This window comes from Staurois parvus, unplaced genomic scaffold, assembly GCF_062004578.1.
Source record: "Staurois parvus isolate SC_StPar_1 unplaced genomic scaffold, SC_StPar_1.0 ptg000303l, whole genome shotgun sequence".
NCBI classification, from domain to species: Eukaryota; Metazoa; Chordata; class Amphibia; order Anura; family Ranidae; genus Staurois; species Staurois parvus.
Window position 1 is genome coordinate 8858950 of NW_028318099.1, and position 25140 is coordinate 8884089.

The 25140-nt window shown below is 43.9% G+C and overlaps 1 protein-coding gene across 1 annotated transcript in view; it reads right to left on the bottom strand.

Moving 5' to 3' along the window:
• JMJD1C (jumonji domain containing 1C) overlaps positions 1-6156 on the bottom strand; it is a 362032-nt gene extending 355876 nt beyond the window's left edge. The window contains exon 1 of the mRNA XM_089683212.1: positions 5856-6156. Coding sequence (XP_089539338.1) covers positions 5856-6029 — 174 coding nt within the window. The 5' untranslated portion in view covers positions 6030-6156. The remainder of the gene's footprint in view (positions 1-5855) is intronic.
• Between the last annotated feature and the right edge of the window lie 18984 nt (positions 6157-25140).

Consider the following 25140-nt stretch of genomic DNA (forward strand, 5'->3'; position numbering starts at 1 on the left):
AAAGAATAATATATCACACAAGCAGGCTGAACTGGGGCCTTCTGGAAATAAAAAGGAGGCTGTTTTATGATCAAACATACTGACAGTTAACCCAGTCTTCACTAGGAAAGCAAGGATTGAAGTGATGTTCAGCAGCATAGGAGAAAATAAAACACTGAAAAGTAGAATATAGTAAGAAAAATGTTTTGGGTTTTTTTTGTGGGGTTCTGCTCTCAATTGCTGACTCTTTGGTTATGTTCATAACATGTGCACATTTAGAAAGACTGACACTTTGGCTGTTTAAGTCAGAAGCTCAGGAAACCTAAAAACCCTCCTTTGCATCCACACTACAAGGGTCAACTACTCAAGGACTGGGTAAAGCAGTTTTACATACCCGTTGCCCTGCTCCTGTAGGCTCCTCCATGCTTCTAAACCGATCCCTGCATCCTCTTCTCCACCATGCTACGGCAGTCTAAGGTACTATGACATCAAGTCTAATACAGGGATCATAGCCCTGCACTGGACATGGGAATGCTGAGGATAAGGCCATCTCCAGAGAATTCAGGAGGTACAGTATGCTGGGGGGGGGGGGAAAATCAGAGGTTAGGGTAACTACAACTGCTTTTCTGTCTCCTGGGCATATAGGAGCAATAAACCCTTGAAGTCTAGGCACAGTCCAAGTGCAAGGGAGGGTTTTTAGGTTCCCTGGAGTTGGACTTTAAGACACAGTGATGGTGGTGTTTAAGATAATTTGCCTCCTTCTCTCCAGCAATCTCCTGCTTTCTGCAGTGTGACCACCTCCCATGATGCAGTATCACTCATTTTGGAATGAGCCATGTCACTTGAAAGATGAGGTGGGTGTGCTAGGAGCAAAGCACAAAAGCAGAACATCTAAAATCTATATGGGCCCTTTCACACGAGGGGACTCCGCCAATTGGATTTGCCTGCCCATTGGGGGATCTGCCTGCCGATCCCCACTGAGCAGGTGGAGGACAGGTCCATGTCCACTCCTCTTTTGCAGAGCAGACACGGACATAGCCCACTGTTTTCTATAGGGCAGTCAGATTTAAAAAGACCACCAGTCCATTTACATCTGACTGTCATCCGATCCACTAGACAGATGGAGAACGGATACCCCATTCGTCTGTTTTTAGCAGATCGGAATGGATGCAGGCAGGTTTACATCCCCCCATGGAGAACAATGGGTAGTCCGATCGGGTCCAACTGAAAAACTGACATGCAGACCAGATCTATCTGCCCATGTGAAAAGGCCCAATTTATTTTATTCAGAGTCTTGCACTAGAAAAAGTTAATGCATTTCAAGGGTGCCTCATCATCAGGGGCTGGTACTAGTGAACAAAGTACTGGACTGATACAATTTGAGGGTTCCTCAATGGTAATTAGTAAGATAGCCCCAGAAGAAAGAAAGGGTGGTGTCACCATTTTTTCTTGACTCCTATAACGGACACCAGGTACTCAGAGGTGGCTGGGTCTCAGGAAGAAGTAGTGAGATAGAGCTGGGGAAGACTCGAAAAAGTTACAGATTCATGAGCATATTTCACGAATGCATATTGGTGCAGCACATGTTATGAAATTAACAGATAATGGTTTCTGACATTTAGAAGAATACTAGTGTTAGGGAAACTTTAAATGGAAACTAAGCAAAACAGACACCAATAACACTGGTAAAAAAAAAAAAAAAAAAGTTGGAAAAAAGTTTGGAAGTCCAGAGTAAACCAATAAATAGTTAGCTGCCAGTTGCATTCTAACATATGACTGAATTTTGCACCTACTTGTCTGTGACAATGACATTAATGGGATATTTTACACACAGCTGGGCCCCTCAGAAAGTTTGAACATATGGGCAGCACAGTGGCTAAATGGTTAGCACTTCCGCCTGGCAGTACTAGGGCCGTTGGTTTAAAACCCAACCACGGCACCACCTGCCTGGAGTTTGCATGTTCTCCCTGTGCCTGCGTGGGTTTCCTACGGGTACTCCGGTTTCCTCCCGCACTCCAAAGACATGCTGGTAGGTTAATTGGATCCTGTCTAAATTGTCCCTAGTATGTGTATGAATGTAATTTAGGGACTTTAGATTGTACACCCCTTGAGGGTTAGAGACTGATGTGAATGTATAATATATATGTAAAGTGCTGCATAAGTTGAAGGCACTATACAAGTACCTATAATAAATAAAATAAATATGCAAACTATTGTGTGTCCATAGGACTTGTGTAGAATGGCCCCACTTCTGGTATAGGGTCTGCAGCCAGTAACTAGTTAATACAGGCAATTTCTGGAACTAGGAAGTCGCCAATACTGCAAGCCTGGATCCGTTCTTATAACAACGGCATGACAACCCCACCTCAAAAAAAAAAAAAAAAAAACCTCGGCTATCCCTATGTCATTTTCAACAAGCATATATTTTGAAAAATGATTGCAGTATTTGTCTTAAAGTCATTTTTACATGATCTTCACATGCTTCCTTATTGTATTAAATGCAGAAATTAAAGCGATTCTAAGGCTAAATGTTTAATTTTTTTAAAATAAAAATGTCATACTTACCTGCTCTATGCAATGGTTTTGCACAGAGCAACCCCGAACCCCCTCTTCTGGGGTCCCCCACCGATGCTTCTGGCCCATCCCCCCTGTTGTGTACCCCAAGCTGCTTGCTATGGCCTCTGGTAAGTATGGAGGGGGGGGGACTGTTTAAGGCAGGGGTGGGCAACTGTGGCCCTCCAGGTCTTGTAGAACTACAAGTCCCATGAGGCATTGCAAAATGGACAGTTACAAGCATGACTCCCAAAGGCAGAGGCATGATGGGACTTGTAGTTCATCAACAGCTGGAGGGCCACAGTTGTCCACCCCTGGTTTAAGGTAAGAAAAAAAAAAAAAAAAAAAACTTCTGCCGTTAGAACCACTTTAGAGTCAGCACCATATTTTATCACGCTCACTCAGTTTCTCTGCTTAACTGCTGGGACAAGATAGCAGCAGCACAGGGAGTGCATGGTTTTTTCATGAGTTGACCTGCTCTCAGAACTTGCAATCTGAAGAATAAGAGCACAAACATTGTGTAGCACTGCAAAAAAACAGTCCAGGTATGTAATGAGGAATTAAGCAGTCGCCATATACCGATTTCTAAAAACAAACACAATGACTTAGTGGCTTGAACTCCTGATGACAGCAATAAAGGTCTTTGGTTCGAAAACCCAGTCAGGATGCTATCTGCATGGAGTTTGCAAGGGTTTCCTCCCTCAGACAATGTAGGTAGGTGAACTAGCTCCTGTCTAAATTGGCCCTGTATGTATGCATGCATGTGAGGGCAGGACCTTAGACTGTAAGCTCCTTTAAGGCAGGGACTGATATGAATGTACAATATTTCAAGTGTTGCGTAATTTGTTGGTGCTTTGTAAATACCTGTAATAAAGAAAACCATAATGATAAGATTTTCTTCATCAAGCTGACTAAACATATTTAATCTATTTATTTTTTTAGCCCAAAAGACAAAACGTCTAAAATGGCCCAAGTTTTAAAAAATGTATTTCCCCCATTGCCATTTGCCAAAAATGCTCTCTCAGTGCAACATGTTACTTGTACTGCACGTTTTTTTTTTTTTCACCAAACTATAAGTAATTTTGGAATATGCTCTTTTGATATAAAAAAAAAAAAAAAAAAAAAAACCCCACACAACTAAAACAAAGCAAGAGAAATTGAAATGTTAACACGCACAAAAACCCACACACACAATTTGAAAGGGTTTCCAAAACAAATTTGTAAGATTTCCATTCTGTATCGTTTAATGTAGAGAATATTCCGCAAAAACATCTTCACTTTTGTTCATAACAAGCACCAAACCAGACATTCCCCAGAACAAATGTCTGCAGACAGGGAATTCTATACCTACATACAATGCACATTAGAACATATAGGCATTTGTACAGTATAACTGTTTTACAGATCATCAACTATGAAGCTCATAATTTAGAAGAAAAAAAAAAACGCTAGTGTGAAAAAAGTAATGGAGGACCTAAACAAGTAGATTCTGCAATACAAGCAGTAAACCACATGACAAAATAGTCATAACACAGCCACAGGACACCCCATCAGTAAGGAATCCCAAAACTTACATAAAAACAATTGCCACAGAGCTACAAGTCCCAGCACACCAAGACTGATGAATCCAAAGCTGTAAGTAAACAAAAGAGGTATCTCAGGAGAACAGGCATTTGCTGTAAGTACACCTCCCAGCATGTCAGCCCCTCAACATCCATCTAGTTACTGTGGAACAGCTAGCCTCAGCATGTCCTAAAGTCTGACATCAGAGGGAGACAACCATTGTTGCACCACCTGCTGTGGAACTGCAAGTCCCAGCAATGGTGGCTTTAGTGTTGATGTTCATTTAACCCTTATGGAAAGCGGTGACAGCTGGGACCTGTACTTCCATAGGAGCTGTCACTTTGGTGACCTAAACATGACAATGACAATCAGTCTCAGTAACAAACAGCATTCCATAAAACAAACAAACAAACAGGCTCCCAGTGGCAGCATTACAGGGGGCACTGGGCTCCCAGTGGCAGCATTACAGGGGGCACTGGGCTCCCAGAGGCAGACAATTTATTAGCTTCCAGCTCTGAAAGTTTTCAGCACAAAGAGCAATGCTCTACCCTGGGGCCCCTCATACTACCCATTCCTCAAACTCTACCTCCAACTGTTCTATATACATCTGTAAGTAAACTCAATCCCTTGTTTGTATCCTCACCTCTCCTGTGCCAGAATCCGCACAGCCTATGACCACCCTTTTCTGCCCTGCAAGGTACCAGCGCTGGATTCATGTCACAATCTACTGATTAAGCATCAGAGCAGTGGCTCTGGCACCCAGCAATGACACCGGCACCCAGCAATGACACCAGTGACCCAGCAGTGTTACCATCAACACCAGTGACCCAGAACAGGATCAGCAGGCACCTGGTACCAGAGCAGGGACACCTAACAGCAGGAGAACTCAGCAGCAGAGCAGGGTCACAGTAACAGAGCAGGGCAGACACAAGGGGATCCCAAGAGCAGAGAAAGGACACCTGGCTGCAAATCAGGGAACCAAGCAGCAAAGCAGGGACACTGGGGACCCCAACAGCAGATTGGAGCTCCCAGCAGCAGAGTAGGGACCCCGTGGCTGCTGCTGGGAGCCTCAGGGGGCCCTACTTTGCTGCTGGGAGCCTTGGGAAGAGCAGAGACCCCAGGCTCCTGGGAGCAGAGCAGGGACCTCAGGAGCAGAGCAGGGACCTCAGGAGCAGAGCAGGGTAGGGTTGGGGCCCCAGGCTTCTGAGAGCAGAGCAGGGCCCTCAGGAGCAGAGCAGGGACCCCAGGCTCCTGGGAGCAGAGCAGGGACCCCAGGCTCCTGGGAGCAGAGCAGGGACCCCAGGCTCCTGGGAGCAGAGCAGGGACCCCAGGCTCCTGGGAGCAGAGCAGGGACCCCAGGCTCCTGGGAGCAGAGCAGGGACCCCAGGCTCCTGGGAGCAGAGCAGGGACCCCAGGCTCCTGGGAGCAGAGCAGGGACCCCAGGCTCCTGGGAGCAGAGCAGGGACCCCAGGCTCCTGGGAGCAGAGCAGGGACCTCAGGAGCAGAGTAGGGACCCCAGGCTCCTGGGAGCAGAGTAGGGACCTCAGGAGCAGAGTAGGGACCCCAGGCTCCTGGGAGCAGAGTAGGGACCTCAGGAGCAGAGTAGGGACCCCAGGCTCCTGGGAGCAGAGTAGGGACCTCAGGAGCAGAGTAGGGACCCCAGGCTCCCATGATCAGGTAGAGTTCCATTCAGGACTGCCCCAGTGGTCCCCGCAGAGCCAGGGAGGAAGGTCTCGGTCAGGCCACCCCGGAGAACTTACCGCCAGGTCGGGGTTGTTGTTGTCCCGGTGAGACACGGCTCGTATGACCCCGACTCTCCATCCCCAGCGTCCGATCTGAGCGATCTCCCCGATCTCCGGCAGCTCCTCTCCTCCTCCTCGGACCACACATACAAAGCGCTTCCCAACCAGCTCCGGCCGCGGTCCCAGCGCCATGGCCTCCAGTCCCGGGAAGAAAAGACGAGAGGATCCAGCGAGCCTCCTTCTAGCAGCGGCCGCTCATACTGCACGGCTCCCCGGCTCCCAGCTGCTAGAGTCAACTGTGTGCCGGTGTAATGAGGAACGCCGCATCCCCCGGATCCCTCTGCACGTGCACGCTCCTCGCTCGCCCCCGCCGGCAGCCGGGCAATGCCGTGTGTGTGTCTGACAGCAGACTGCTACAGGCGCCTGTCACGTGATCCTCAATGCTGTCCAACCAGGCAGAACATTCCTTCCTTCTACCAGACGTACATTATTGATCAGCACCGGGAGGCCGGGTACACAGCCTGGACCAAATGCAGTTTAACGTGTTGCAGTAAAACGTCATTGACCGGAAAAAGAATCTCCACTCACGTTTGACATGCCTTCTTTTATCCCTGGACACCTGGGAAAAGACTGACACGTGACTCAAACAACGCATTTAACCGCTTCAAGTCCAGGCCTATAGTTTAAACTTTTTCGTTTTGCTAGAAAGTTACTTAAAACTCCCAAACATTAGATACATTTTAAGCAGCGGCCCTAGAGAATAGAATGGTGGGTTTTGCAATCTTTTTATGTCGCACAGTATTTGCACAGCAGTTTTTCAAATGCAATTTTTTTTAAACATACACTTTAATTAATTAGAATACACAAACACAATATAATACCCAATTGGTAAAATATGATGTTACGTGGAGTAAATAGATACCAAACATGTCATGCTTTAAAATTGCGCATGAGCCCTAACGACAGCAGAAAACTACATTTTATTATCCATAGGCTATGCTTTAAAAGCCTTTACAGGTTACCACTTAAGATTTATACAGGAGGTCTGGTGCTAAAATGATAATTCTCCATCTGATGTTCGCAGTCATACTTCACATGTACGGCGCGATTGCTGTTTACAATTGGCTTTGTTAACATCTGTTGAAACCGGAAGTGACAAAATATATTTCTCAGATGATCAGGGCAATTCCAGTCCCCGATCAGCAATGCTGTCAGTCGATGGAACCACTGCCTGCACACTCAGGTCTCATGGTGGGACAGGGTATTTATAATGGGTTTTTATATCTATATACAAATGTTTTGCCTTTCTTTTCTATTTTAAACTGAATATGTTGTTTTACAAGGTGAGGGTTTACAACCACTTTAAATATTTCATGTCCTCTCATGGTAGGCAATCAGGGGGCCATTGATCAAATGTACCTATTGAAGTCAATGAAATCAACCCACAACACCATGCCAAACATTTGATATGTGCCACAGTGTTTCAATCTGGGATTAAAAAAAACACACAGGAACACATGCAAACTGCTACTCAACCACCTCCAAAAAACAATCCACAGCAACCGCAGATCACTTTTCAGAGGGGGGTAAAGTCTGCTGCACATGTGAAAGGGGCCTACCCTGTCAGACTAGCTGTCCTGTCAGTAGGGACAACAGGCCAACGGGATTACCAAACAGAATACTCTTTTTGTTATACAGTATCAATAACTCAGCGGCTAAAACGTTGCAGAATCCCATTCTCTGATTGTGGAGCAGCAGCATATCAACACCATGCTGTTTCAGCCAGTGAATAGAACCAGGTGGCTGATTTCTTTATTTACAAGGGAGCTTCGTGCTGGAGAGTAGGCAATGTATTGGCAGTTACTGAACGGCAGTGTTAATTTTATTGATGAAAATATGTTTGGCAAATAAATTGACACTATTTTAGCCGACTAAAATGGCATTATAGCCAAAAGACTATGACTAAAGATAACCTGAAATTTCACATCAAAATGAATACTGCACTACCACACAAGGATAAGTAGCGCACATCTACTAAGCTGCTAAAGGAAAACAAAAAATAAAGTGCTACTAAACCCCGGACCCTGCATTCACTATATCTGGTCTCCCACAGTACACACAACATGAAACACAATTATTTTAGTAAATATAAACTACTAAATACCTTTTCTCATCAGCAGTTGGAGCAGTCTTGTGACTTCTATCAGTGTCCAGCCAAGCACTATTTAAAACTTGTAAGAGGAGTTTTCATTCTGCTCTGACTTTCCAGTGAGGCTGCATAACCCCTGACCCTCAGTCTGGACAGTGCTGATTGGCCCTGTGCTGATCACATGAACTCTCAGGAAAAATAAAACTCTCTAGCAATACACACCAAACTGAGCATGCCCCCAAGCCTCTGTTCTATCAGGAGATATTTAGGAAACACTGGAAGAAGAGGAGGATCAGAGAAAACAAGATCAAACATCCTTTTTACACAATGTGGAGGATTAATCCATTAGGTTTCACAGTGAGTATAACAAGCATGCTTTACTGCACATATAGACTGATTTTACTGTTGTGGGTTTAGTAACACATTAGGAAAAAGGATTTTCTTGTTTTTACTCTTTCTAGTAAGCCATGGTTCACACTGAATGCGACATTGAAATCGAGCTACTTCACAGATGTCTTTGCAAGTCACACATGAAATCGCAAACGATAGTCAGAGTTGCACCAATTTGAATGGTTCCATAGGCACTAATAGGGTGTGACTTGTCATGTGAATTGGAACTGTCAAATTGCATGACAAGTCGCACCAATGTGAACCAGGGCTTAATGTTGGCAATGTATTCAGGTAATATGTGCAATGGAATTACAGCCAATAGAGTTTACAGATTTTCGGGGTGTTTTTCATATTTTAAAGTTGCAGTTCTGTTTGTCAAAAAGCATTATTTTTGTTTGTTTATGAAACTTGGTTTTATTTGTAAAGACTTTATATATCACAACAGCTAAATCTGTGTCTGTAGTGAATGTTTAAACCTTAACCGCTCACCCGCCGCATAGCAGACATACTGCTACACGGCGGCACGGGTGCGCAAAATCACGTATATATACGTGATTTTGCATTTCCGGGTAGGAGGCACGCGCGAGTGATTACCGACAATCACCGACAGGGAGGAAGACTGTTTTGTTTACAGTCTTCCTCCCTGTCAGCTCGGGCACACTGCACAGCACAGGGATCCCAATCAGTGTGCTTGCAGTAGAGCACACACACCACGCCCCCTAGTAAAACACTGCCTACACACAGTTAACCCTTTAATCACCCCTCACATTAACCCCTTCCTGCCCAGTGTCATTAGTACAGTGTCAGTGCTGTTTTTTAGCACCGATCATTGTATTGGTGTCACTGGGGATGTCAGTGCCACCAAGTTAGTTTCCCCCCAGTGTCAGAATGCCCACCGCAGTCCCGCTAAAAGTCGCTGATCACCACCATTACTAGTAGGGAAAAAAAAATCCCAGTATCTTTATCGCCATCTGTAAATGCTATAACTTTCACGTAAACTGATTACCGTAATGTACACATATTGGGATTTTATTTAGCAAAGACATGTAACAGAATACATTTTGGCCTAAATGTATGACTAAATTAGATTTTTTACATTTTTTTACTGGACATGTTTAATAGCAAAAAGTCCAAAATATTGTTTTTGTCAGTCTTTTTTTGCTTATAGTGCAAAAAAATAAAAACGCGAAGGCGATCAAATACCACCAAAAGAAAGCTCAATTCATGGGAAAAAAAGGACATAAATTTCATCTAAGTGTGGCGTTGCATGACCACGAAATGGTCAGTTAAAGTAATGCAGCGCCATAACACAAAAAATGGCCTGGTCAGGAAGAGGGGTAATTCCTCTGGAGGGCAAGTGGTTTAAGTGGTGCTAAAGGCTCAAGGCTTTTTACCTCCATGCATTCTATGCATGAAGGTAAAAAACGTTCTGTGTGCAGCAGCCCCCCAGCTCCCCCCCCAATCTTTACTTGAGCCCCCTCCGATCCAGCAACATTCTCGACAGCCTCTGCTGTCTGGGGACTCTTCCTCCTAATTGGCCTGAGACAGCAGCAGGAGCCCATTGGCTCCCGCTGCTATCAATCACAGCCTGTGAGCCAATGAGCAGAGAGCGGGGGAGGGGACGAGCTGCGGCTCTATGTGTCTTATGGGCACAAAGAGCAGCAGCTCTGGGACAGCACACAGCGGTGCTCCCAGGGCAAGTGGCTTTCCCTGGAGGCACTGCTCGAGGGGGAGGAGCCAGGAGGATCAGTGAGGACCCGAGAAGAGGAGGATTGGGGCTGCTCTGTGCAAACCCACTGCACAGAGCAGGTAAGTGTAGACATGTTTGTTATTTTAGAAAAAAAGATTTTTACTCCAGGAGTATGTAATGATTTTGGCAATTCTCCTGCAATGCTTACATTTAACTAAACTCATTAGATTTTAGTCAACTAAAATGTGCTGGAGATTTTAGTCGACTAAATCACGACTAAAACAATTCAGACGCGGGGCGTGGCTTGGCGCATGGAGCTGTAGGACGTCTTCCTGCATAGCTCCCGACCCAGACCTCTTTAGCGGGGCTTCTCACCCTCCACCCGCTACTCTTTAGCCCTTCAAAGTGGCAGGAACCAGCACGAATCCCCAAGAGCACAGCTGGAGGCGGGTCCCAGGGCGATTTAGGCTGGTTTCTTACCCGGTCCTCGGCCGAGGCCTCGAGTACTCGATCCAGCAAGATGGCGCTGGCTTCTCCTTCTTCGTCCTCCCTGGACACAGGGCCGCCTGCTGACACTCAGGTAAAACCCCAGGAGCGCCCCAACTCCTCACAGGGATACTGAGCACAGCTAACAGAGGTCCCTCAGCCCCTCTCCAGTATCCCTCTGCTCTGGGGTTGGCTGGGATTTGCAGTCCCACATGCGGTCTCTGCATTCCTACATCAAATCCCTACCCACTAAAACAGATTTTGAACTTTGTATGAAACGTATTGAGAATACGTACAGACAAGAAATCTCTGACCTTAAGCAAGATATCTGTGTGCGAATGGAAGAGATTGGAAATACCGCTGATGGCCTTTGCAACACTTTACAATCTCATGAAGAGACCCTTAATTGTCATACAATTTTATTGCAACAACTTATGTATCAACAAGATGATATTGAAAACAGAAACCTCCATAATAACATTTGGACGTAGAATCTAAGGATTTAGTCGCAGTGGTGACCACCATCTTCAATCAGTTACTACAGCAACCTAAAGACGCCCATATTGAGTTGGATCACGTACACCATACACTGGGCCCCAGGCATGCTGATCCTGCTTTTGTTCGTGACATCTTATGCAGGGTCCACTATTTCAAGGACATAGATGCCATTGTGCGTGCAGCCAGCACACAGGATACCATCCTATTCAATGAAGTGCCAGTGATGCTTCTCCCTGACCTCTCCTGCCAAACCCTCAACATGCACAGGACCTTGCGACCACTCATCCAGCTATTATAGGAGAGACATATCTGCTACCAGTGGCGGTTTCCTTTCCAACTCAGGGCATCACAAGATGGTAAATCTGCATAGTTTTGCACCTTCCGGGACTTGCCCATATTTTTAGGTACTTTCGAATTGCCCCAAGTTTCCCTTCCAGATTGGCCTTTTCAAAATCCGATGCCCGGTCTCCCATTTTCTTCATCCTGGCAACGGTCTGATCGAAAGAAGCGTTCCAGATCCTCCTCCCAGAAGATACTGGAGGGCTGATCTCCTACTAGTGTGGATTGGGAGTTCTCTTCCCCATTCCCTTCTTCCCTAAAGTTGGTAACTATCTGGACCTTTACTTATGGTAAACGGTCCCGGAACGTCCTGCTGGCTCCTTGCTCTTGTTTTCATTGTATGCACATTGTTAATTAGTTCCATATGCTCTGTGCTTTTTATTGATGCTTATGTTTATTTTCATTTATACCTTGCGGCCACAGCCTGGGGTTGGTTCCCGAGCCTCTCCCTTGGCGTTTTACGGGGAGGGGGCGGTGGCGCCCCGGGTCATGGTCGTACGCTCTATGGACCTCCTCTCCGTATAATCCCTTCAGTTTTATATTTTGGGGGAGGCTTCCCCTTTGTTAATAGTTTTGTTTATTTGATGCGGGAGATGGTTTCCTTATTTCATATTTGTTGGAGGGTTTTATTAAGTGTTTTTGGTACGGGGGAGTCGCTCCTGTATTAGAGTGACCTCCCTCTTGGTTTATGCTTCCCTGTGGGGGGCCTGGGTCAGGACCAGACACATGTGCCTTTGATGTTTCCCACCTAGGCCTTCAGTGTATTATTCTATTGACACACTGTATATTATTTAGACAGTATTTCTGTCTATTGGTTCCTTCTATCTACTTTTTCCTCTTTTCTGACCTTTTCCGTTCGTTTTTATATCTATTGTCCACTAACACCTTCTTCCTTTTTCTTTTCTTTCCCCCTTTTGGCCTTTTTTTCATTTTAGTTTCCCCTTGGGAGTCGGGGACAACTTGGTCTGGTGCTGTCAGTGATACGCATTTTCTCTGCCCTGGTTTACCTTGGACGAATATGACTCCGATTAATTTTTCATCTGTCAATTGCAGGGGCTTTAATACTCCAGAGAAGCGGAGCCAGGTGCTTTACCATTTCCACAAACAAAGATCACAGATTTTGCTCCTGCAGGAGCCACATTTTCATTCGGATAGTATCCCAGTCTTCCGTAATCACTACTATACTCAATGGTATCATAGTACTAACCCACAAGCTAGGTCTAGAGGGGTGTTGGTAGCCTTCCATCATACCTTCGGCCCTGAGGTCCTGGACTCTCCCGTTGATCCAGATGGTCGTTACCTTTTCCTTAAATTGAAACATCACGATTTTGTTTTCACGGTTGCAAATATTTACGCTCCCAATCAGGATCAGGGCACATTTCTTGCGGTGGTTTTCTCTGAGCTATCTGCTTTTTTTTTTTTTATTATTTAAATTTTTATTTATTTTCCATATATAATACATATTTTATCATATTTCTCATACAAAAACCATTTCCATATCATTAAATACATTTCTTACTATCTTTATTCCCATTTACCTCCCCGCCGCTATCTAATTTTCCCTCCTCCCTAAATAAAAACCTCCCTCCCCCCATATAAACCCACCCACTCTGCATTGTTCTATTACCTCCTTTCCCAACTAGAATATAGGATATATAGATATTTCCATCTTTCTCACATTTCTACTTCATATATTTCACCATAAATTCTTCCCATTTACTCCACCTCTTAGAGAACAACCCCATCCTGTCTTCCTGCATATAACACAATCTCTCCATCCTACATATTTGATTCGTTCTTTCCACCCAATCCTCTATCTTCGGCACCTCTGGTCTATGCCAAAACTTAGGTATCAGACCCTTCGCCGCATTCAGATAGCACCATATACCCGAGTCCTTGTATTTATTTACTGATAACTCTGTACTATGTAGTAGACATACTTCAGGGTCCAGTCCTATCTTTATCTCAGGGATATTCTCAATTAGTTGGACAATTATCTCCCAGAAACCTTGGATCTTCGGGCACTCCCACCATATATGATATAACGTGCCTATTTTTCCACATCCCCTCCAACACTCTAGTGAATTTTGCCCACATATCTTATACTCAACCTTCGGTGTAATGTGCCATCTCGTTAAACACTTATAATTTACCTCCACCTCTCTCATACGTATATTCTCGTGTATTAGTCTATATATTTTCCTTTGTTTATCTTCATCTATCTCTATTCCCAAATCTCTTTCCCAATTTATTATATACAATGGCTTTGTGTAAGTGTCTAACTCAGTGAGGATCTTATAAATTTTTGCCGTGCCACGCCTCCCGTCACCTCGTGTTTCTAACAACCTCTCAAACAGATTCCAATCCTTTCTCAACGGTTTTGGAAGGTTTCTGACAAAGTGTTTTAATTGGTGATATCTCCACTCATCTCTTTTAATGAAGAGTTCTCTTTTATCTTTTTTCAAATCCTTAAGTGTTCTCAATTCCTGTCCTTCCATAATATCTCTCAATTGAATATCTTCTTTTTTAAACCATTTTCCTATGCTCTCCTCCTTACCTGGAGGAAAATAATCCGTGTTCCTCAGTGATATTAATTGTGAATTAAAATCCCATTTCATAAGTTTGTGCAATTTATCCCAAACCTTTAAAACATTTAATGTAAAAACACTTGTGGTATCTTTTAACTCTCTATATTGTGCTGGTGCCCATATAATTCTACTCAAGTTAACTCCACTTAATTCATTCTCAATCTGAACCCACCTTTTCCCCTCTGAATTATATGTCCAGTCATACATTCTCGCTAGGACTACTGCTCTATAATACCTCTTAATGTCTGGCACTCCCAAACCTCCCTTCTCCTTTTTTCTACTTAACAAGTCATATGATATTCTAGGTTTTTTATTTTTCCATATGTATTTTGTTAACATCCTTTTTATTACTTTAAAAAAAACCTCCGGGATTTTAACTGGAATCATCTGAAATTTATAGGGGATTTTTGGTACAATTATCATTTTTATCAAGTTTATACGGCCTATCCAAGACGGATTACCTCCTCCCAATCTCCTTAGTTCCTCCTTGATCTCATTTAAGAGTGGGATATAGTTTAATTTATACAGGTTTGTACATAAAGCAGAAAGTTTAACCCCCAAATACTTTATCTCTCTATTTTTCCATATAAAAGGGAATTCTTTTTGTATTTTTTCTTTTTCACTATTTGGAAGGTTTACATTTAAGATCTCAGTTTTTGTTGGATTGATTTTCAAGTTTGATAGCTCTCCATAATCCTTTAAGCTCTTCATTAGATTTGGGAGTGTTATCCTAGGATTTCCCACATAAAACAACAGGTCATCCGCAAAGGCAGCTACTTTATGTTCAACTTCCCCTATCTGCACTCCTTTTATATCTATATTCTTCCTAATAGTTGCCAATAAAGGTTCCAATGCTAATACATACAACAGTGGGGACAGTGGACATCCCTGTCTAGTTCCATTTGACATCCCAATAGGTTCCGACCTCTCTCCATTAACCATGACAACCGCTGAGGGCTCTCTATACAACTTTCCTATCCACTCTCTCATTCTTACTCCCATACCTAGAGTTTCCAGGGTATCCATCATAAAGCCCCAATCTACTCTATCGAATGCCTTTTCAGCATCGATCGAAAGCACTACTATCGGGGTTTTCCCCTTCCTAGCTTTTTGGATAAGCAACAGAGTTCTCAGCCCATTGTCTCTACCCTCCCTCCCTGGAACAAATCCTACCTGATCCCCCTGGATCCATTCTGGCATAAAACCTTTTAGCCTATTTGCTAGGACCTTTGCGTATAACTTAGTGTCTATGTTCAAAAGTGATATCGGTCTATAGCTAGAGCACTGAGAAACATCCTTCCCTTCCTTTTGTATCAGCACCACATGGGCCTGTAAGGATTCCCGTCTCATCTCCATCTCTCCTCCCAGGGCATTCATATATTTCTTCAATTTGGGTATTAACAAGTCACTGTATTTTTTATAGTACCTCACTGTATAACCATCTGGGCCTGGGCTTTTCCCCGTCATTTTACTTTTTAATGCTCTTATTATTTCCTCCTGCGTAATTTCCAAATCAAGGGAACTCAGAAGGTCTTCACCTAGCCTCGGTAGCCCTGCGTTTTTTAAATATTCCCGTCTTTTCTCTCTTCTCTCATTTCCACTTATATTTACTGGATCTTGGGAGGCAATATTATACAGCTTGCTATAGTACTCTTTTAACACCTTAATGATCTCTTTAGTAGAATATACAATTTCCCCCTTGGAGATTTTTGTTTTCTCTATATAGTTCCTATTTTTCTTTTTCCTCAAGGCTCTCATTAAATATTTTCCTGGTCTATCTCCCCATCTATACCTCTCACTTGCAACTTTATTAAAAACTCTTCTCTTCTCCTCCTCCATCAGTAGCTCTAGTTCTTCTTTCTTTTTTATGATCTTCTGTCTTATTTCTTCTGATCTTTTACTTTTATGTATCTGTTCCAGGTCAAATATTTCTTTTAGCAGCCCAGTAACTTTTTCTCTTCTTTCCCTTTTCTTTTTTGCCCCGGACGCAATCAATATACCTCTTATATAGGCCTTATGGGACTCCCACACTGTAGCCACCGACACCTCCTCTGTCTCATTCTCTTGAAAAAATCTTTCAATCTCTTCTCTGATTTTCTGATCCACCTCCTGATCTAGGAGAAGAACCTCGTTCAACTTCCAACCTATCCCACCTGTCGTTCGTCTTCCCCACCTCACTTTCAGTGTAACAGGGGCACGGTCTGAAAGGGACATCGCCTCTATTTCTACTTTATCCATCATTTCTATAAGTTGATGATCTACCAATATATAGTCCAATCTGGAATACATCTTGTGTGCTTTGGAGAAGAAGGTATAGTCTCTCTCTTTTCCATGAGTCACTCTCCAAATATCCACCAGTTGACACTCATGTATCACCCCCTTCAGGTTTCTCAGAGCTCTACCTCCCTCTCGCTGCACAGAAGAGGTCGTATCTATTTGTGGGTCCATACATAAATTCAAATCCCCTGCCACTATCAAGCGTCCCTTCTTAAAGGCCATCAGTTTTCTCAAAACTCCCTTCAGATAAACTTCTGGTCTTTTATTTGGGCAATATATATTCACAATTGTACATTCCTGCTCTTGTAGTCTACCCTTCAAAAACAAAAATCTCCCCTCAGGATCTACCTCTCTTTCTTCTATCTCCAGCCTTATATTTTTTGCAAACCCTATTGCTACTCCCTTGGCTCTCTTGATTGGGGAATCCGCATAAAACCATGTTGGGTAATTTCTAGAGTACAGCTTTATATTTGACTTAATCTCAAGATGTGTCTCCTGCAAAAATACCACCAAAGCCTCTCTATGCTGTAGCTCCTTGAATATTTTAAATCTCTTCCCAGGACAGTTCAATCCCTTTACGTTATATGTTATAAATCTTAGATCTTCCATATGTCTTATATCCCTAATTTTTTATTTTTCCCTTCCATCATGCAGATTGTTGACCCTAAAACCCCTCCCAACCCCCTCTTCTTTCTAACCATGTCCCTCCTCCCCAACCCCTCTCCCTCCCCTCCCCCCTCTTTTTAGGCCTTTAATTTGCCTATCAATCATTTGTGGAGATAAATCCACCTTTGATTTAATCCTCAGGGCTTCACTCCTCCCAAGGACGGCCTCCCCTCTATCCATATCCCCCCGTGGCCCCCACTTTCTACCAAGACAATTCAAAAATGAGAAAAAAAAAAAGGAAATAGGCCAGGCGGGTGAGGGAAAAAGAGGAGGACAAAAGAGAGAGGAAAAAAAAAAAAAAAACACAACTCTCTCCTCCCCCCCCCCCCTAATCCCTCCCCCCCCCACAAGCTGCCAGTTCTCTTGTCTTTCAAATCTAATTTCTCCTGGTTCTTCTTCCCAGCCGATAATTTCCGTTCTTTGCAATTTCAGTCTATCACAAAAAGTTCTCATATCCTCTGGGAACCTTAAATAAGCTGTAACTTCATTCTTCCATCCTATTAAACACTCTGGTATCCCCCATCTATATTGAATATTCTGTTTTTTCATTTGTTCTAGCAAGGGTCTCAGAGCTCTCCTCCTCCACAAAGTCTCTGGTGATAAATCCGCATATACAGTCATGGCCGAAATTGTTGGCACCCTTGATATTTCTCCAGGAAATCATGTATTTCTCACGAAACGTATTGCATTAACACATGTTTTGCTATACACATGTTTATTCCCTTTGTGTGTATTGGGACAAAACAAAAAAAGGGAGGAAAGAAAGCAAATTCGACATAATGTCACACAAACCTCCAAAAATGGGCTGGACAAAAGTATTGGCACCCTTTCACAACTGCGGATAAATAAGAATGTTACAAGCATGTGATGCTCCTGTAAACTCACCTGGGGCAAGTAACAGGTGTGGGCAATATAGAAATCACACCTGAAAGCAGATAAAAAGGAGAGACGTTCACTTAACCTTTGCATTGTGTGTCTGTCTGTGCCACACTAAGCATGGACAACAGAAAGAGGAGACGAGAACTGTCTGAGGACCTGAGAACCAAAATTGTGGCAAAATATCAACAATCTCAAGGTTACAAGTCCATCTCCAGAGAACTAGATTTGCCTTTGTCCACAGTGCGCAACATTATCAAGAAGTTTGCAACCCATGGCACTGTAGCTAATCTCCCTGGTCGTGGACGGATGAGGAAAATTGATGAAAGATTGCAACGCAGAATAGTCCGGATGGTGGATAAGCAGCCCCAAACATGTTCCAAAGACATTCAAGCTGTCCTGCAGGCTCAGGGAGCATCAGTGTCAGCGCGAACTATCCGTCGACATTTAAATGAAATGAAACGCTATGGCAGGAGACCCAGGAGGACCCCACTGCTGACACAGAGACATAAAAAAGCAAGACTACAGTTTGCAAAAATGTACTTGAGTAAGCCAAAAGCCTTCTGGGAAAACGTCTTGTGGACAGATGAGACCAAGATAGAGCTTTTCGGTAAAGCACATCATTCTACTGTTTACCGAAAACGGAATGAGGCCTACAAAGAACAAAACACAGTACCTACGGTAAAATATGGTGGAGGTTCAATGATGTTTTGGGGTTGTTTTGCTGCCTCTGGCACTGGGTGCCTTGACTGTGTGCAAGGCATCATGAAATCTGAGGATTACCAAAGGATTTTGGGTCGCACTGTAGGGCCCAGTGTCAGAAAGCTGGGTTTGCGTCCAAGATCCTGGGTCTTCCAGCAGGACAATGACCCCAAACATACGTCAAAAAGCACTCAGAAATGGATGGCAAAGAAGCGCTGGAGAGTTCTGAAGTGGCCAGCAATGAGCCCAGATCTAAATCCCATTGAACACCTGTGGAGAGATCTTAAAATTGCTGTTGGGAAAAGGTGTCCTTCCAATAAGAGAGACCTGGAGCTGTTTGCAAAGGAAGAGTGGTCCAAAATTCCGGGTGAGAGGTGTCAGAAGCTTATTGATGGTTATAGGAAGCGACTGATTTCAGTTATGTTTTCCAAAGGGTGTGCAACCAAATATTAAGTTAAGGGTGCCAATACTTTTGTCCAGCCCATTTTTGGGGTTTTGTGTGACATTATGTCATATTTGCTTTTCTGCCTCTGTTTTATATTTGTTCCAATACATACAAAGGGAATAAACATGTGTATAGCAAAACATGTGTTAATGCAATACCTTTTTTGTGTGAAATACTTGATTTTCAGGAAAAATATCAAGGGTGCCAACAATTTCGGCCATGACTGTATCTGGATATCTATTTCTCCATACTTAATTACCGATTTTCCCTTAATTTTCATCCAGATTTTTTCTTTTTCCTGTAGATCATAAAATTTCACCAGTATATCTCTCGGCCTTTTCTTCCCAAGATGGGATTTCCCTTTTCTAAAGGTTCCTTCTATTTTAGTCCTTTCCATATCAGAGTTTCCCATTATAGAGTTTAGTATTTTGCAAGTCTCCTCATACAGTATTTCTCCTTTTTGGCTTTCTGGGACCCCTCGTATCCTGATATTTCTCCTTCTTTCTCTGTTCTCTTGTATTTCCGCCTTGTACAGTAATTTTTCCTGAGTTTTCCCCATATTAATTATCTTCTTTTCTAATTTGGATATAATCTGGGTCTGATTTTTAACTTTCTGCTCCGTTTCTTCCACTCTTACCAGCAGCTGTCCCAGATCATTCCGAATATTTACCATTTCTTGCTTTATTGTTTTCTCTAGTTCTTTGAACATTTCTGCCATCTCTTTTTTGTTTGGTATTTGTAAATCTTTTCCTAACTCTATATTTTCTGATATTTGCTGATTACTAATGTCCAGATCCAGTGACTGTCTGGGGCTATTTTGCGGACTAGATACTATCTCTCCTTTTCCATTTCTACTCTGAGGCCTTTCTGGGGTCACGTTTCCCTGGGACGTATATTTTTTGATTGTGCCAGTTTGGGTCCCCTTAAGCCCACTCCCCTTTGTACTTTTATTTTTCATTTCTTCTGAGACTTTCACTTTTTTTTTTTTTTTTTTTCCTCTGGGAAAAAAACTCGTCGTTACAAAAAGAGAGCCTTTTACATGCAAGTCCCAGTTCTGTCTATTCACCTTTTCTTTTAGCCCTTTCTTTCCCCAATCTTCTTCTCAGTCTTTCTCTTCTTCTGGGAGTCCCCCCTATTTCTCTCACGTTCTGCCTCCCCAACAACTCAATACAGGATTAATGCATACAGCCACAGCCGGTCTCACTCACCCCTTCGCGTTTCTCTTCCTGTGAGATAGCATCGGGCTCTTTTCTTCAGTCCATACAATATATCAACCTTTCTTCTTTTCCTCCTCAGGGGGGGCATCCCATGGTGACGCTGGAAGTTATAGTGTTGGGTGTGGCAGAGAAACGCTGGGAGTTGTAGTACAGGGAGGGTGTGAAGCACTGAGAGTTTGGAATGCTAGGGATTATGGTGCAGAGGGCTTTGACAGCATTATAAATTTATAGTGGAGGGGGGCTGGGCCCCTGTAAGTTATGATGACGCTGGGAGTTGTAGTGCTGGGGGGTGGCCAAGGAGCGGTGGGAGTTGTAGTGCAGGGGGGGTGTAGAGCACTGAGAGTTTGAATTGTTGGGGGTTGTAGTGCGGAGGGCTATAGAAACGTTAGGCGAAGATAGTGAAAGGGGATTGAGGCCCCTGTAGATTACTGAGGCCCCTGAGCTATCCGCTTTTGTTGGTCCTTGTTCATTGTTGGGGGGAACTTCAACATAGCTCTTTCCCCTGGCTTGGACACATCCGCAAGAAAATCTTCTCTCCCCCCCTCGGTTTTGACTCAAATAAAGTCACGTTTACACGAACTGCACTTAGTGGATGTTTGGTGGGTCCAACACCCTTCGAAGTGAGATTATAGTTTTTATTCGGCAGCTTATGCATCGTACAGCCGTATTGATTATTTCTTCTCACAGTACTTTCTTGATTACCTGACTTCATCCTCCCTTGGCCATTTCCTATGGTTGGACCATGCTCCTATCCATCTTACAGTTCATGATCGCCCAACGTCTTCACGTCGCTTCTTGTGGCGCCTGAATGACACTTTGCTTAAGGACACTTTATGCATCATGGAGGTCACAAAGGCTATTCAAGACTTTGTCCTGGACCACACATTAGATACTACAGGCCCCCTTACTCAATGGGAGACCCTTAAGTGTGTTATCAGAGGAGTATTTATACAACATGGCTCACATTTAAAGAAGGCTCGGATGGAGATGAGTCGACTATTCTTGCTTATTGTGACTTTGGAATCCTCTCATAAGCGCACATTGGATCCGGTGCTTGCAGTAGACCTATCTAATGCTTGTAGAGACTTACTTCAACTCTTAGACTCCTCCCCCCTTGTTGCGTGAGACAAAGCTAGTAATACTCATTACTCCTTAGCTAACAAATGTGGTCAACACCTGGCGCGTGTACTCCACCCTCGACCTTCACGTCGCCATATTCAGGCGCCTAATAACAATACTAAGATCTTCCACAACAAAGGTATCTCTTCTGCATTTGAACATTATTATTCTCAACTCTATAATTTGTCCTCCGTACCTTCTGCTGTTCCCTCAGATTCTTGTATCTCGACGGTATCTCAATATATCTCGATCTCAATATTTCAGAGACAGCATTGCCAGTCTTGGATGCCCAAGATGTATCAGATCTAGAGGAACCCTTTTCGGTCCCAGAAGTTCTTGGGGCAATCAAGGCCTTCAAGACTGGTAAATGTCCAGGCCCTTTCGGGTTTACCCCTAGATTTTACAAAACATTTGCCATCCACTTGGCCCCGCTCTTAGCCAAAGCCTTTAATGTTATCGATGATTCTAATGTGCCTTCCCCTGCTTTTTTATTTGCCAATATTTTGGTCATCCCTAAACCAAGTAAAGACTCCTCTCATTGTGGTAGTTATCGCCCAATTTCTTTACTTAACCTAGACGTCAAGATTTTTGCGAAACTCCTGCAAAAACCGTCTTTCTCCCTTTCTACTGGTTTTGATTCACCATGGCCAGGCCGGCCTTGTCCCCGACCGGGAGGCTAGAGATAATACCACCTTATTTCTTACATTAAACAACACAGTTTAAAGGCCTGCCTCCTCTCATTTGATGCCGAGAAGGTGTTCGATCGCATCGATTGGCGTTTTCTACGCCTCACTCTGGAGCAGATAGGTTTGGGATCACGGTTCCTCTCCAAGATTATGTCCCTTTATTCTCATCCTACGGCGTCTGTCTTGGTCAATGGTTTGGTTTCCTCGTCTTTCCCTATTACGAATGGGACTAGACAGAGTTGCCCTTTTTCACCCCTCTCTTTTGTCTTGGTAATGGAACATCTTGCAAGGGCCATCAGAGTTAACGAAAATATCATGGGCATCCGCACTTCTTCCTCAGATCATAAACTATCTCTATATGCAGATGACCTCCTGGTATACATACAACAGCCACTTATCTCACTTCCTAGTCTATTTCATGAGTTTAAAAGATTTGGTTTATTCAGTAACTTTAAACTTAATATTTAAAAAACGGAGGCTTTGAATATCTCCCTGCCCAATCATGTGTTGTTGCACCTACGCTCTAATTTCTCCTTTCAATGGTGGCTGAAGGCCATTTCCTATCTTGGGATTTTGATTTCCTTGGATCTCAATGCTCTATACTCCCTTAATTGTTTGCCCCTGCTTTCACGTTTACGCAAAGATTTGGCTTTGTCGGGCGCTTCGTCTCTGCCCTGGTTTGGACGCATCAACACCTTTAAGATGGATACCGAAGTTGTTATACGTTTTCCAGACTATACCTGTCTCCGTTCCTAGGAGCTTTTTTCTGTCTTTGTGTTCTCTTTCAATCAGATTCATTTGGCATAGAGGGTTTTCTAGATTGAAGTATAAATTGCTTACCTATCCGAAACTCGAGGGTGGAGTAGGTTTGCCCGATTTTGAGCTGTACTATAGAGCGGCGTTGTTGACCTGGCTGCTTGATTGGTTCCTGTGGCAGTGTGGTATCCTGCCACAGTGGAAATTACGGTGGTGACCCAGGATTCTCGACTATACAGGTTGAGGGGCTCCAGGCAGTTCTCGTAATGCAGAGGAAACTGGTTTATCAGTTTCCTCTTTGGTTTGTAAAGCCTGTTTTGGGACCTGTGGCCTGGAGATTTCTAAGAGATTTGGGAGGGATGAAATCTCCAATTCTGGGTCCAGGTTTTGAGAGCAACCAGCACACTGATTGCGCAGGTGTGTGCAGGCCTTTTTGTAGAGGCCCAAACCATGATTCTGGGCTCTACCCCGGCAGACAAGAGGTCAGTGCCCAGGAGTCAGGAGGGCTCCACCTAGGTGAGGTGGAAGCCAGAAGCAGCAAGGGGCTGCTAGGGGCTAGCTGTGTGTTAAAGACCCTTTTGGAAGGAGTCTGTAGGCGACAGACGTAAAGCGGTATACCTGAGAGAGCCAGAAGGGTGAATATTGTTTCATTTGTTTGATGGTGGATACCCCTGATTGGGAAGCATTTATTGAACTTTCGTTTAAATAAAATTGGGCTATAAGGCCTTTAAAAAGAAGAAGAAGCGAGTTGCTGTGTGCTTTTAAAAGAAAAGCTCTACCATTTTGATGCGAGTTCCCACATTCCCTAGACCCTTCCGTAAAGCCTCTTGCATGATTGAACAAGATCTATCCCAGATCGATCTCCAAGCCCTACCTTGAGGTTATGGCAATGCCTTTCTGCGACTTTCAGGCTTGTCTCCAATGACAGTGGCTGTGTTACGTCTGTGGTATAAATGTGGCATCATTTCACTTCTGTCTTCTAACCCTTACCTGCTATCATATTTATTTGACAATCCTGCTCTTCCACAAGGAATGGGATCCCCCGCCATCGGTCCCTTTATGCGTGCTTCATGGCCCGTTGCTCAGGATTTTATCTGCCCCCAGATGGGCCTTCCACTGCTTCAGGGAGGCCCCAGGGACTGGTTGACCTCGCTACATTTATCCTCATTTTGTAAACATTTATACTCCACATCCCACACTCATCGCTCACTTTCTGCATTTGAATGATTGTGTTCCCGCTCTGAACCTCTGAGACATGTTTTGGCTTCTCTCTTTAGAGTTCTACACGGTGCACTCCACTCCGAACTTCCTCTTTTTACTGGGGCGTGGTCTCGGGAACTTGGTAGACATATCGGTAGAAGACTGGAATACGTCGTTCCACTTCACCCATAAATCTTCGATCTTGTGTTATTGACAGGAAAAGAACTACAAGCTCTTTTCTCGTTGGTATAGAGACCCCGTCTCTCTGCATAAAATATTCCCTTCTACTTCCAATCTCTGCTGGTGCTGTACTAAAGCCGTTGGTACGCAGCTCCACATCTGGTGGGAGTGTGACCTGCTACAACCCTTCTGGCATCTAGTCTTTGAAGTATACAATCAGATCTATCGTGAGTCCTTGGCCTTATCGCCAGAGATTGCTCTCCTCTCTATATCACCGGGTTCGCTGGCAGCACAGAAGAAATGTTTGTTGCGTTTCTTTTTATCTGCAGCTCGCCAAATTATATCCCTCTTTTGGAAAACAACCACCCCCCCACCTCTTCCTATGTGGGTTTCTGCACTTAATGATATCATGAGTATGGAAGAGATGCTGGCACAGCAGAACTCTGTGAAAGAATGACACGGCAGTGTGGGCACGGCCACGCTGTTTTTAAAAAGCGACAGCTAGTATGGGGAACTTCTCCCCGTACTTCTGTCACAGGGAGGGGGAGGGAGCAGCGGCTGCAGCATTGGGAACATGTTACATGTTCGTGTTAAGGTGAACTTACCCTTTGAGGGCTATTGAATTAAATTAGTTGACTCAACGATGGCAGGAAGCAATGCTCTGACATATGACTCTTCACACTTTTGGTACAAATGTTTGAACAAAATTCTAGTGGTATATAAAGCATGTTGTGGATACATAGAGGATTATAATACTTTTCACATTACAGTCCACAAAATAAAAAGAATGCATGGCCCTGACAAGTGAGTCTTCTCAATAACCCCTACACCCCCTTAGACTATGTTCACACCTATGCATTTTCTGTTGCGTTTTGCAGAAACGCACAGCAGTCCATTTAACATGATTTCCTATTAGACAGGTTCACATCTCCGCATTTTCACCTGGTGCACTTTTTTGAAAGGGTCAAGGACTTTTTGAAATGCAAAACGTTGCATTTTTGGTTCTAAAGACTTCAATGGAGAAGCTGCAGAAAAGCAT